The 15,833-nt window shown below is 35.1% G+C and overlaps 1 protein-coding gene across 1 annotated transcript in view; it reads left to right on the top strand.

The window, feature by feature from the left end:
• Positions 1-2,654: 2,654 nt before the first annotated feature.
• Positions 2,655-15,833, top strand: part of LOC106883134 (ral GTPase-activating protein subunit alpha-1) — a 294,566-nt gene continuing 281,387 nt past the window's right edge. The window contains exon 1 of the mRNA XM_052971984.1: positions 2,655-2,869. Coding sequence (XP_052827944.1) covers positions 2,749-2,869 — 121 coding nt within the window. The 5' untranslated portion in view covers positions 2,655-2,748. The remainder of the gene's footprint in view (positions 2,870-15,833) is intronic.

Below are 15,833 nucleotides of genomic sequence, written 5' to 3'. Positions count from 1 at the left end.
TTTTTTTTTTTTTTTTTTGTATATCTATTTTCCAGTGAAATTTTCCCTTATTACTGAATGTATCTTCAGATAAAGATCAATTATTTTCTAAACCAGACGAATTTATAAAGCTGGTGGCTATTTTTTATTAAGAGTATGAGAGAAAAAAGTTTCCTTTTGGATTGTAGATAGTCAACAGGTAGCTTATCTTGTCAGAGGAATTAAACTAATCCTACAAATTAACAAAATATCTCACAATTTCATCATTGCTTTACATCATCTGCTTCTGTGTCTAATTAGAATTAAGGGCTCATGACTGTTGAGATCAAGGTACCTTGGTCAAAGATGTAATGTAGTGTTAATGACAAGCCACAAACTGCTGACCATGTGGCTAATTATATGACATTCTGTTGTCTTGGATAAAACTGTAAATTGTAAAATGAAATTTCAGAGGTAATTCAAGAAAATGTAAATGAAAAATCCTGTTATTTAGGATGAGATAACATGCATGATGTTATTACTCTTGTATGAAAAAGAACACTGGAAAAGTTTGTTATTTTTGACAAATCAAAAACTTTTATTCTTTTTGCACATAAAAAAAAACAAATGCTGTTGTTACTATGAATGTCAAGAGTTTGAATGTTATTGTTCTCGATGTAATTGTAACAGTAGTCAGAAAGTTAGCTACTGGTTGTTGTCTTACTGTCACCAAGTGTTCATTGTGGCTGTTGTCAGCAGCTGTCCACATCTGTTCACTGTCCATTTGCTGTCTTGTCTCTGCTGTTTCTCAATGCCCTCTCTGCTGCATCCCAAGTAGTCAAAGTGTGCCAAATTTAATCTAAACAAATTATCCTGTTACTTAAAAAATTAATCAAAGTATATAGGCAGTGTATTTTGTTAAAAATACAGTCACAAAAGAGTTAGTCTCTATATAAACTGTTATTACTCTAATTTTATAATGATGTCTTGAAGAACTTCTGAAGATGTTCCTGATTTAAAGGTCTCAAACCTGCAAAGTTCATCTTTTATCTTTTACTTGTTTCAGTCACTGGACTGTAGCTATGTTGGAGCCCTGTTTTGAAGGGTTTAGTTGTACAGATCAACCCCAGTACTTACTGTGAAAGTCTGATACAGATTCAAGTCTCTTTTGCTGAATAGTGTTGGTTTGTTTATGGGGACATAAGCAAACCAACACTGGTTGTCAAGCAAAGCAAAACACAAAGGCAGACACATGCACTATCTCTCTCTCTCTCACACACACACACACACATGCTGAAAAAGAAAATACCTACACTGAAGTATTGAGAAACTTGCAGTTACTTTATCCACATTACAAGTTCAGGTTTATACCTGTAATTATTGGGCACTGGGATATGTAACACACTGCCAAAATATCAATCTTGAAAAATTAGGCTTCTGAAAACCAGAAAAGGGAAAGCTGATTCGAAGACTACAGATCCAATACATATCTAGAACTGTAAAAATTTGTAAAATTTTCCAGAAGTTTATAATTTAAATATATATGAGCATGTCTAGACATGCAACTATATACATGAGAATACATACATAAAACAAAGCATACAAATCTGCACATATACATACATACCCTGCTGATGTTGTTGAAATTCCAATGAAGGAACCTTGGATATAGGTTAGAAACTAGTTCCTTCTCTATTGGCAAGAAATCTTGAAATAAAACTGAATTATGACATACATATTTAATGGGTATCTATCGAATCCAGTCACAGGGGCTTTTATCTTCCTGGGGTTATAGTAGGTAACACTCACCCAAGATGTCACACAGTGGGACTGAACTGAAGACCACATGGCTGGGAAGCAATCTTCTTATTACACACAGCCATGCTTCTGTGGACAATATTTTCTGATTATAAAGGCAGAGAGCTGGCAGAAACTTTAGCATGCCAGATGATATGCTTAGCTGTATTTGTCTGTCTTTATATTCCACTGAGGTCGACTTTGGTTTTCATCCTTTCAGGGTCGATACATTAAGTACCAGTTGCATACTAGTGTTGATCTAATCGACTGGCTCCATGCCCCCAAAATTTCAGGCCTTGTGCCTAGAGTAGAAAAGAATATTTTCTGATTATAGTTTGGATATAAGTAATAGCATTAAAATATTTTAATGATATAATTGCTTTTATATATCTAATAGTAGAGCATAGACAGTTGAATCAATAGGGTACTGGACAACCAGTTTAGAGTCTGATAGTTTTTTTTATCTTACTATCTTTGAATTTTGTTCACATCCAAGACATCTCTCAAATGATCCTTGCTATCAATTATGTATTTCATAATGGTAACAACCCATTATTGCTTGTAGCGTCATTTTCATATTAACAAATGGTTGTTAGGTTGCAGTTCTGGTGTCACCTCTTCCTCTGGATAAGGCTTGAAAAAGTTCTTAAAGATGCTTTTTACAACCTGTGGATTACGGGACTTATCACTGTAGGGACAAACTTTATCAAAATAAAATTTGTTTAAATAAATCATACATTTCGATAAAAAAAATTATAGAAATTATAGAAAAATAATTCCATTACCGTTCTAAAAAATCACTGGAGAAAAAAAACTAAAAAATTTTCTTAGATAAAAAGGAATTTTGAGTCATGAAGCAACAAGAGTTGCTGGACTTGGCTCTAATCACTGCGCATGCTCATATAAATAGGCCGCCATTTGTTATTGTCGGAGTGCGAGAAAGTGTCGCCTAGTGATTGCAATGAAAAATGAATTGTGAATCTTAAATGCTAGATGTCGGCTCTGTACATGTTCAGAAAAGCCGCCCATGGAGATATTAAGAAGTCGGCGCAGAAAGTGTTGGATAACAAAAAGGATCCTCCAACCAGATTGAAGCATTTGCGTGTACTTCTAGGTAAGTTAACTATGACACACACACACACACACACACACAAATACACGCCCGCACACCCGTATACACATACACACACGTACGCACATACACACACACACACACACGTATACACATACACCAACACACAAATACACGCCCGCACACCTACACACACTCGTATACACATATACGCACACACACACACGTATACACATACACGCAGTACTCAAACACACACACACACACACACGTGTGTGTGTGTGTGTGTGTGTATACATATATTTGTTTTTAGAAACACTTTTCCCACTGTTGCTGTTTGCTGTTTATTTCCATTTCTTTCAATATGTATAAACGTTTTGTTTTTAAAATCCTGCTTTCTGTTTTGTCTTCTGTTGGTTCGCTCCGTGTACAGGTGACAGCTCTTTTCCTTACTCGTAGGAAAAAGCGATTTTCCTCCTTACTGTATTCATACATATCCAAGCTGTAAAATCCAATCATATCTATACTTAGTGAAGAGTCGATCACAGTACTTCTATGTACACGCTATAACAGGCTAATATTATACGTAAGAGTTTTGAACAGATCATTTCAAGCACAGAAGGAACATTAATTGAAAAATTAGTGAAGTTGGAGAATGGTTATACACTGTCGAATGTGTTGAAATGTCGAGGTTAATATACGAACTTGTATCGTTAACTCCCTCCCTCTATACATCCTGGGTAATGATACTACACCCTCATCTCATTTTGATTTCGTATAAATCTAATCTGCTGTACTTTTCTGCGTAAGTCAGTATTGGAATATACAAGAAAAATATCATCCAGTATGTGTCAGAATTATCATACACACACACACGCGACCGTTGTATTGGGTAGGAGGCGGAGTTGATGTAGATAATCGACAGAATTTCTGTATTTTTGGATTTGCAAGGAAAAAAGATTGAAATATCAACATCACTTCTATCACTCTTAATTAATTTAGGCATGAAATTCGAAAGACCTTTTCTTTTCTCTGTTATTCTCAATTTGAAAGTTAATTTCACTGCTCTTCATTCTGTTAATGCATTAGAAAATGACAAGAACGTCACGCAAACTAATTCCTCTTCAGCTATACATTTGTGGTCGTGAACCTCTGAACAAAAATCGTTATTATATAGATAACCTCATCTTCCCTTTAGCTACTACCAATGACAGTCCACCCTCACCCATCAGTCGCTGCCACTACCATCGCCACGCCTCTCTAATTATTGTTCTAGTTGGCTAGTGTGTAAATTAGCTCATTGAATCGCGGAAGAGAAGCTAGGAAGTGGCAGTAATACTTAAAACAAAAATAATATCTATTCATTTTCAGAATAATCAACCTCACATTGATCTGTTTTGTTGTTGCTGAATGTAACAAGTTTAAAAACATGTTTAGCAATAAACTCTTACCCGCACATAACACATGAAGGGCGTATTTATTGTTACGTTCAGCCTATTTAGCAATTTGAAGATTACAAAAACTCGAACCAGTGCCTCACGCACACAATCGATAGTGTTTGTTTGTGATAGACTCTCGATGTTTCAAACCTCGCTAGTCTTGCGTAACGTTCTTTAAACACTGTTTAAAGGCCATTTGGTAATGGAGATGGCCTTTAAAATGGCTTTTAAAACTCTATTGACTGATAGCACAAACATTATACAGGATTTTTAATTTGCTCTATTTGTCTTCGATCTACCTCTCTTTATTGTTACTTAGAGATTAATATGCGCGCACACACATACACTTGTGCACAGAATCCGTTGCTTATATTTAAATTTCAAAGTATATGACTAGATAATTAGGATGCCTCCTGGGCTACTTGCTGAGATACTTCCCCACCAAGTATTTATGTCCTTTGGCAAAGTCCATCTCGGTGTTTGTCTAAATTTAGCCACGCTATTTTTGTTTCAATTCTCGTCTGAAGCCATTTTAATTCATTTACGTATCTCATGCCCTTGGAAAAGACATGATCGTCGCAATCTCTGACTTACGCCTGTGTAAGAAACAGTTTATTCATTGTTGTTAGTTCACAGTAACCCAAATCTTTTTGGGTTTCCAGTCTCAGCTAAGATTATATCATTTATGTTGTTAGTAATTATAATAAAGGCATGAATATCAAAACTTCTCGTTTCTCTTCATGCTACTGATGTAATTGCCAGATTACCAAATTTCTTAAGTCTACTCTGTAGTTCATAATTTTTTTTTGTTAAAGAGGAGTTAACCAACAAATTCACAATTGGAGCACAATGTCCAACTATCACCGTTTCCTCCAAACTAAAAGACAACTACATTAATGCCATTTACTTGTCTCTTAGCCTCTCTTGTAACCAACCTGTTTTGTCATAATATATTAAGTGCTTGCTGCACCATAGCAAACTATACAAAGCCACGTGAGCAAAAGAATGGCCCTTACATGGTTGTTTATTCTGCTAGAAATAACATCACATTCTATCATCCTCACCATTTTGCTTTCCTAGGTTTTTTCTACGGCTATGGCCATTTTTCATTACCAATATCTAACACCCTTTCATCTAGATGTTATCCTTTTAGCAAGATATTTTTATACCAGCATAGATCACTTTCCTTCACATATTGGCTGTAAATTAATGTTGCACATCCATTGGGTCATATTCAGCTTATTTGCATCAAGTTCCAAAACCATGAGAAAGTCTCTACAATGTCATACGATCTAATAGAAATAACAACCAAATTGCCTTAAATCACATGAAAGATAAGATATAAAAAAAGGACATAAAAAAATAATAATTCTAGATGCATTATGCTTGACTTAAAAGACCAGATGATCATGGTGCTTGAAAATCTTTGATCATAGGCTGTCAATCAGAGCTGACTCGGAGTGAAACAGCAACACCCACTTGTCCATAGCACATTCTATTTTAAACTCCATGGCTCTTACTATATGTTGGACCAGTGGCAAACATATGAGTATATCAACAACACTCTACCATTGTAAAATCCAGTCTCTTCCATCTATTTCAGACAAATACAAAACAACCTATCCCTATCAAAGTAATTACAGCATCAATTGTCATTCTAGACTTTAAAATATTGAGTTGCCACTACTTTAAAGTCTGTAATCACTATAGTTTGGATTGCAAACTAGAAGTAATATATGTTCAGCCTTACTTACCTCTCACACCACTAAACACTGCATGATTATGTGATCTTAAAGTATACTGAAGCTTGGTATATCTAGTGAAAGGTTGCTACTGACTTTGAATTAGTTACCCTAGGCCTTCAAGAGTATTGAGATGGTTAGAGTCTAGTGAAAACATAGTACTAATAGTCTCATCAGAATTGGTATTTGAGAATGTGGACAGCTGAATGAATAGGATATTGGATAACAAATTGAGAGGTTGATGATTCATATCCTGTTACATAATTTTGTTAGGGGTGTTAATAAAAACAACCTGCTGTTGTAAGCAGCTGCTGTATAATAAAATTCAAAGGTATTTCATTAATTTGTAATGCAGAGCTCACATTAACTTGGTGAAGGGTGACCTCTTCCAAATAGATTTCTTTATAAATGCTATCATCACTATTATCAGTTGTTACATTTAGAGTTTAATCAAACAAAATATGTACTTAGGACAACACGGGTTTTATTTTTTATCATTGTGCAAATGTTAAATTAGTACATTAGAACAGTTTATTTAGAAAAAGAATCAAATGTTGGAAATTTGTATTTTTTTTCTTGTCGTAGTTATAAGTAAATTACTTGTATTACTTACTGCTAGTTAGTGTTAAATAGAATTAAAAAATAAGTTATATTTGATATGGTTGTAGAGGAGGCTTGGAAGGAAGTTCAATTTTTAAAAACTTTTATTTCACCTTCAGGACTGTTGTCTTAATGCCTTCAACAATAGAAGAATAGAGAAGGCACCATAGTTGGGTTGTGCTTAGGGTATCTGTTGGCCTAAATCTGACCCTAGTTGCATCCATGTCACAAAACTGTTTACTAGATTGTGCAGTGAAGTCTTTAATCAGACTAGCATGGCTGGTGTGCTAATCTTGTGTGTTTACCCTCAAATGGTTGGTCAGTTACTATCCAAAGTAGGAACGGAATTACTCATTAAGATAACACTCAATACCCATTAGTGCATATATAATTGGTGCATAGGTTTTATGATTGGATGGTTATCTCACTTGAAAGCATGTCTTTCAGAATTAGTCAATGTTTATCATAATAATCTTCATTTTCATGTTTGTTTTATTCATTATGCATATAATAGGTATATTAATGTGTTTGTCCATGTATACATATCTCAGCTGATACCTTTCTACTGAAGAAATGAGATTGGTTTGTTCTGAATTAAAAACAAAATTATTACTGATGCAATCAGTTGTTTACTGCTTTGAGTCAGTCAACTGTGCCCATGCAATGCACTGACATATTCTAAAATAGTTTTAATATTTCTTGTATACAAGTTACTTGTTTTCAGTTGGAATATCAGATATATTCACTTGTTGCTTTTGTTATTTGCTGGCTTTGGTCATGAATGCTAGACTAAGGGATAAAGTTAATCGTTAATGGCTTCATGAAGACTCATAGACCCAATATAGCACTTATTCATGTAACTCATAGTTGATTTTATTGATTTTGGATGGATGTAAAACTAAATTGATTTAGGCAGGATTTGAAGTCAAACCAGTAAGTTCGTGAAAAACGTATCGGTTATTACATCTAGGAGCTATATCAAGGCAGGAAACAAGTACTCTATTCTTAGTGAGACAACTGTAGATGTTTTTAAGCTAAGAGCAAGCCATTATTAACTAAATCTGGAGAATGCCTTTGACAAGATACCTTGCACTCTATTCTAGTGGTTGCTGAGAAAATTTGATATAGATGAATAGCTTTTAAGAGCTGTGTCAGCTAGGTACAGCATGAACTATCAGCAAGGCGGAAGTTGGTAATGAGTTCAGGAAGGAATTTATTTGATTCCTATAATTAGGTGTTCATTAGAGCTTGGTGCTCATCCCCCACCTGTTAATTATATTTCTCTAGATCATAACAAAGGGGTTGAAAACCATTTGTTTGTTGGTATGTTTGTTTGCTGACGACTTAGTTCACATTAGTTGAAGAATTAGAGAAGTCCAGAATGGAAGAACAGGACTTAAGATTGAAAAGCCTAAAAGTAAATTTAGCAAAGACAAAGGTTTTGGTTTGCAAGAGAGAATATGGAACTCTGCCATCTTTGAAGTAACATGTTCATCATCATCATCATCATCATCATCAATATTTAATGTTCATTTTCCATGCTGACATGGGTTGGAAAGCTTGACAAGTTCCATAGTCTGTTTTGGCTTGGTTTCTATGGCTAGATGCCCTTCCTTATGCCAACCACTCCACAGAGTGTACTGAGTGTTTTTACTTGACACCAGCATCAGTGTATTTTTATATGACACCAGTACCCATATCAGTGCTTTTTACATGGCATGAAAAGGAATGTATAGGTATCCTATATTGTGTACCCAATGTAAATTATGGGTGTATAACATATAGAAGCAGAACTTAGAATGAAGATGTCTAAATGTGAACCTATCAATGACAAAGATTTTGGTTAGCAAAGGGAGAGTGCAGAACACTCTTATCTATAAAGAAGCCATGTTTAATATACAGAAAAGAACTAGGTGGGAATTTTATATTGTGTACCCAATGTAAATTAACTGACACTCTGTTGGTTATGATGACGAGTGTTCCTGTTGATCCGACCAACGGAACAGCCTGCTCATGAAATTAATGTGCAAGTAGCTGAGCACTCTACAGACATGTGTACTCTTAACGTAGATCTCAGGGAGATTCAGCATGATGCAGAATGTGACAAGGCTGGTCCTTTTGAAATACAAGTACTACTCATTTTTGCCAGCTGAGTGGACTGGAGCAATGTATTTCTTAGTGGCACCATCATCATTGTGGACCTGCAGTAGATGTTTTCATATGTCACCCATTGTCATGCTGCTTCAGTTCCAGCAGCTTCCTTCCATATGTCACCCTCAATGATATTAAATGTGGTTTGGATACAGCTAGTTTTCTGTTGTAATCAGAGCTGATGGGATTAGACTATGGGAATGGCAAATGACTGGACAGTGTCATAATCTTCCTATTCTGAGTCAGCAAGTTTCTCATCTGCAATGATACTTTCTCCAGTAGCAACCTTGTGAAATTGGTGTCTGATCCAGTCTTCGTCACCTGATTGGTGGAGGATTGCAAGCTGACAAAGTAATAACTGCTCTCTCAATGAATTTCTTTTCAAACCTATAACAGTGGAAACCTTTGTCATACTAGGCCCTTGTACCATCTCTCTACTCAGTTTGTTTGGCATACAAATTGCCATACATGTGAATGAGCTTTGCTTGGTGGGTTGGCTCTTTCAGTGCATTTTCTTGACCATTCTTTGAAGCGACAAGTTTGCTATTTTGTCTGCTGGGACTGTGAAACATTTGCACGACTCCCTGCAATAGTATTATGTGTTGGTTGGTCTTAGAATTCACATCTTTGTTTGGTCATTGCTAAAGATGATTGGGCTTTATATTTGAGATTTAATTGCTGTGTTTACTGGTTAAATGATCTATGAAAAACTCGGTTCATTCACATATTCTTGGATTAGTTATTAATATTTACATGCTGGAATTGGTTCCTATTTTGCTACTCAACCCATTAAGCTGTACAATAGAATACATCTTCCATTCATAGTTAAGTGGTTGGTTTTGAAAAGGCACCATTTATAAAGTACTCTTTTTAACAATTTAAACAACTGTCTCTATTTGCACTTTTCTTATGTAGCAAGAAAAGAAAAATGTAAAATGATACGAAAACCTGCTAATTTATAGAACTCAAATTATTTTTTCCATTAATGTAGGTAAACTTCAAGCTGTCAACAACCAACTGGTTCATGGTTTTCTTTTCTATTTAAATGTTTCACTTAAACAAAATATTGTTTTCAAATTTTGGCACAAAGCCAGCATTTTTAAGGGAGTGGGTAAGTTGATTACATTGACTTTAGTACTCAGCCTGTACTTATTTTATCAACCCCAAAAGAATGAAAGGCAAAGTTGACCTTGGCAGAATTTGAACTCTGAATGTGAAGATAGATGAAATGTTGCTAGGCATTTTACCCAGCATGCTAATGATTTTGCTAGTTCACTGCACTACTTAAACATAATATTGAAGTTAGAACTTGTGTTCGGCTATACAATATTGTTCATCACTATATATTCTCTTATCTTTATTTTATCAAATTCCTTGTTAATTACTTTATTATTGCTGAGTCTTCCCTTCTTATTTTACCCAGGTTTGTCAATTTAAGAGCAATTGGTTTTTTTTTTCTGGTTCAGTTTGTCATCATTTTATATCTTCAATTTTCTGTAAATCTCCAATACACTTTTCTGTGAAGTGTTGTTTTCATATTTGGGTTGACGCATTTCCTTTTTTCATCGGTATTCTCAACAAAATCCACAATATGTTTGTTCCGCTAATCAATAAACCTCCCTTTGACACTTTTCGACTCTGAACCCACCTCCTGGTGTATCTCTTCTCTTTGCAACATCTACCAGTCTTGTAAGAGAGTATGCCTAATTTGTTATACCATTTAACGATTACTTTTTCCCCGTCTCCTCAGCAGTATAGAAATTTTTTTTGTTACTTTTGTACTTTGACTACTGTCCAGTGAAATTCCTCTTCTTCTTGCATGTTCTTACATTACCTTAATTTCCAATTTTTTAAACTTCATAATAACTAAGCAATATTGGTGGTGATTGCATTGTCCTGGTACTGCCGAATACTTAGTGTTAATTACAGGTAAAACTGGGTATAAAACAGTTTAAAATTCATTACCAAAGATTGAATTTGCAAACATGCTTTCTCACTCTGTTATGCTCTGTAATCTATGGTTAAATTTATAATTATGCTTACCTTGGTGGAAAAGTGTTTCATCATGTAAGGCTAAAACTGCCAACTTTGAACAGTAGTTGTGTGGTTTCGTAGTTAAGGTATTCAACTCATGATCATAAGATTGTGGAGTCAATTCCTGGATTGAGGGAGATGTTTTGTCCTTCAGTAAATAACTTCGTTTCATATTGTTCCTGCCTACTCAACTGTAATGAGTACCAGCTGTGTACTGGTGCAGCCCTCTCTCACTGAAACTGTCACATTCTAGGTATTTGACGGAATGAAGGGTAAGAGATTGAGAGGATAGTTTGCTTGCAACTATGCAGGTGCCTAAAGCAATTAAGCAAAAGAAAAAAACACGGTATTGAGCCAGACAAAAAAGGGAAAGATAAAATGCAAATTATGTGTGGTCCATGAACTGGACTTGTGTTTTTCCATCGGGCATCAGAGAACCAATAGGGAAACCCACTAAGTCAAAATCTTCAAAGCTCAGTAAAATTTCAAACATATACTTAAAAACTGTGGAGGACGGGAAAGAATTTTGACACTTGTTGACAGTGTTAACCATACAAAACAATACTGGATAAAAAAGACAGATTATAAAAAAATTAAAAAACTCAGCCTTTGAATATTATCAAAAACTTAATTGAAGTGTCTCCTTCTACATATAAGCAACTCAAATTTCTCTTTAAAAATCGGAACATGGATTCAGATTACTGCGATCAATCACTTGTCTTCTCACACACGCCTTATACAAAACTACATATTGACTTAAGAAAAACGACACAGACATCATTCTAATGACCACGAACATCAGCAAAGCATTTAACTATTTTCTTCACTACTCACTTAGCAAGATATTCAATACTTTAAACATTACAAAATACTGGCTATCAAAACTATCTCTCAGGTGTCACACACACATACACACATACACACATATATACAGTGCAATAACATATCTACAATTTTCTAAACAAAAGTTATGTCCTCTGTCTTTTTAACTTATTGCTACATGACCTACCTATACCTTCCCAAAAAACAGACAGAGATGACATTACAGTTATATATCCCACATGACTACAACTCAACAACAACTGTCTAGAAACCTGATCCAAATGAATTCGCAAGGACATAACTTACACCCAACAATTACACTCAGCAAAATAGACATATAGTACACATAGAAGACTAAACTATTGAAAATTACATGCTACACTTCTACAACATTGAGAGCACACAGAAGACATACTAAAAATGCACAGTGTTTACAGTCACTACGTTTGGCCAACACAAGAAAACAACTTTGTTTTATGTTGAGTAAATGTGGTGACTTAAAGTGTATAAACAATAAATTGGATTCATTGTGGATCATGCAAACCCTACCTGGGTCCCTAATCCAGCAAACTGCAATGTCAAACAGTACATTTAATATCCTTATAGGTTGCACACTGATTATCGCTACAAACCAACCTCAGTAAAAAGCACATCAAAGCAAAACAAAAAAAAACTCAAACTGAAAGAATGTCTGTATGAGGGTACACTTTGTTTAAGTAGAGTCTTTCAGCTCTCGTATTTCCTGCCATTACTTAACACAAATACTTCAAACATCTGTTTATAATGCCATCCTAAAGACAGTAGTTTTCCTCCTCAATCCAGACACACACAAAAAGCACATAAACACAAAATAAGCACATAAACACAAAATAAGCACTGCATTGATAACTTCATCAGCCCCAATCATGGCACTGGGGTACATGTCACTAAGAATTAATACAAAGGAACAACTATTGTGGTTTGAATCCATTTTGCTGCATTTGCTGTAGCACCAAAGCAACCAAATCTCCTTCCAAATCACACTCTAATAAAAGATTGGATGAGACATGGTTGGTATGCCTTTGATCAAAGGTCTACTTAATCAAGCAACAACAGCAGTCATACCAACATGTTTTTGTCTGTTACATAGTACTCCACAAGATAAACCAATGTATATTGGCATACACAGTGTGACCTTTCATTTCTTGTCAGAGACATAGTATACCTGGAGCAATGGATTTCTGGACAACACTGAGTTAAGTGCCTGCCTGTGTGCCATTGGTTTTCTCAGGGTTGATTTTGCATTAAGCAGCAACAAGTAGAATTGATGCAGGCATTTTTCTAAAACAATGTCATCGTAGATATACTTGGAAACACTTTGTTGTTTTAAGGGAATGCGTGATGATGCAGTTGGTGGTTTTATTATGTAAATGAAACGGGTAAATGGGATCTAGATCAAAACCAATCAAAAGTTAGGTTTAGATAAAACAATTAGACCAACAGTAAGAACTAGAAATCATGGAAGAATCATTAGAATTTAGAAACCACTTAAGATAGATATTCTGACAGATTTGTCTGATATAACAATGTATTGAAAAACAAAATGGATGGATGTGAGAGGGAAAAATGAATATCTGTTATTATATATGTATTCATTTGTTGATTTTACAACTGTTTTTCCATGCTTGCAAGGGTTGGACGAATAATTGAGGCATTGTTTTAGAGCTGTGTGCCTTTCCTGATGCTAAACCATACCAGCTTTTCAAATGAGGGGTCACTTATTTCACATGGTTTCTAAATTGCAAAGTGACTGGATGATTTGCTGATAGGAGAAATTGAGCACAATTCTATGTATTGTACCATACAAGTAATCAAATACATAAATACACATACACATTGTGTGTGTATACACACACACACACACACACACACACCACAAATACTCAAGGGGCTTCCATTTTCTGTTTATCAAATCCACTCTCAAAGCTTTGGTTGGCCTTGGGTTAGAGTAGAAAATATTTGCCCAAGTTGCTGCACAGTTGGAACCAAACAAACCTGAAACTACATAGCTGGGAAGTGAACTTTTCAACTACATAATCATGTCTGTGCGTCTGTATTTTACATACGGACGGACAGACATTTGTATTTTACATATAGCTTGCACTATATTAATTTCAGCACCTACCAGCAGTATCATTCCCATCAGCTGTGCTGAACAGCATTTATGTTATTAAGGAACGTTTAAATTCTCTTGGCACACATCATGCTCTTTTTTCATCTATGTAATCACTAAATCAAACCAGGGCTAGCTGCTACCATCCCAACCATGTAGTGATTATTTTGTTACACTATATGCCAAGAGATATATTGACACAAACATATAAAGAAGTATATATGGCTGGAGCCCTGCTAGGTTCTTTAAGAGCTAGTTTTTAGTTGCTGTTTTGTTACACAAAGTGTATGTATGATAAATCTCTCCTCAGATAACATTCTCAGGTTTTAATGGTGTATATTCTTGATCACCTAGTGAAACAAGGAAATGTAGAATTTGTTCTGAGCTGGGAGAGAAAAAAAACAAAAAACACCAGCTGTGGATTTGAATTCCTGACCCTTGGCCAAGTTGTCCAATACATTATCAACTGAGTTATCTAGTCTCTACAGGGAATGAAATAATTAGTTCAATGAAATTGATAAAGGTGACTTGAGAGAAGCCCTCCAGCTGGTGTCTTTTCAATTACCACATAAAACAAATATCTATTTTGACATTCAAGCACAGTTTTGATAACTTCTGTCATTTGATAAATGAAGTTGAATGTGAAGTACTAAGCACCTATTACTATCCAATTTGGAGAACATATATATGCATGTGTGTGTATAATCACACACACACACACACACACACTATATTAATCAGGGGATTTTTTCATGTTTTTGTGCAGACATTGGTGATTTTATATTGTGTTTATGAATGCACATGTTTATGCCTATGGGTGCATTGTTGTGATGGGGACTTGTAGAACTAGAGGAATCCCTCGCATTATGGGCTTAATGAGTTAAGCCCATAAAGAATCTTGCTATAATGTGAAATCTTGCTATAATGAGATGCATTCCAATGGAGGTAATAAGAAAAAAAAAAAATGAAATAAGAAATGCCCAAACAAGAAACACAACCATGCATGAAAATAACAATTTCTAAATATACATAATACAATATGTATACATGAAAATATTTGAAGAACAATACATTGGGGAATAAATAAGACTTGAAATGGAGTCTGTTGTTACCATTAAAGATGTTGACTTCTCTGTGAGGGATGTTGATACTGGAGTGAGAATTACTGAAAAGATGAAGCATGCTATCTTTGTCTTCAATTTATTCAACTGTAGGAATGGAGCTCATTGTAAACTCTTCTTGAAATTTTTGTGTTCACGTAAAAGCACCCACTACACTCTGAGTGGTTGGCGTTAGGAAGGGCATCCAGCTGTAGAAACTCTGCCAAATCAGATTGGAGCCTGGTGTAGCCATCTGGTTCACTAGTCCAACCCATGCTAGCATGGAAAGCGGATGTTAAACGATGATGATGATGATGATTCGTAATTAGGATTTATATCAGCAAAAGCTTACAGTCCCTCTTTTATAATGCCGACCCTTTAGCAATATTCTTAGTGGTCAATTCAATTGGAACTGATGGTATTTCTGTATTTTCAATTTGCTGTTGTTCTAACAGTATCAGCTTAAGTAAACTTTCTTTATGGGTATTTAACAACTCAATCACATCAACCTCTGTGACTTCTTTAAACTCTACATAAATTGTGTCACAATATCTTTCTTCGTTTGTCGTGGACTTTCTGCTTGTGAAAAACTTGTAAAATCACAAATGCAGTCTGGCCATATATTTTTCCAAGCAACTATTCCAGTTTGAGGGTTTCACTTCATCCCGTGACTCAGCTCTGTTATCCACAGCATACATTATGTTGAAATTCTTCCAGAAATCTCTAAGTTTATCTTCCCTATAAATTGCTTCTTTATAAGTTGATCGAAAATTCTTCTCAAATAATGTCTTGAAATTTGCTGTCACACCTTGGTATTTTGGCTGGAGAAAGCTCATTTAAGTTGGCTGGGGGCAAAAGTCTAAAAGGAGCAACTGGAATTATGCTTGGCACTGTAACTTTTTACAGCATGACAAAAAAATGAAAAATACAGTTTTATCGGTCAGTTTTATGTTGTGGAGATTCAAG

Source organism: Octopus bimaculoides, chromosome 11, assembly GCF_001194135.2.
Source record: "Octopus bimaculoides isolate UCB-OBI-ISO-001 chromosome 11, ASM119413v2, whole genome shotgun sequence".
Taxonomy (NCBI): Eukaryota; Metazoa; Mollusca; class Cephalopoda; order Octopoda; family Octopodidae; genus Octopus; species Octopus bimaculoides.
Note: the sequence above shows the minus strand (reverse complement) of the source record. Positions and strands in the feature narration are given on the sequence as shown.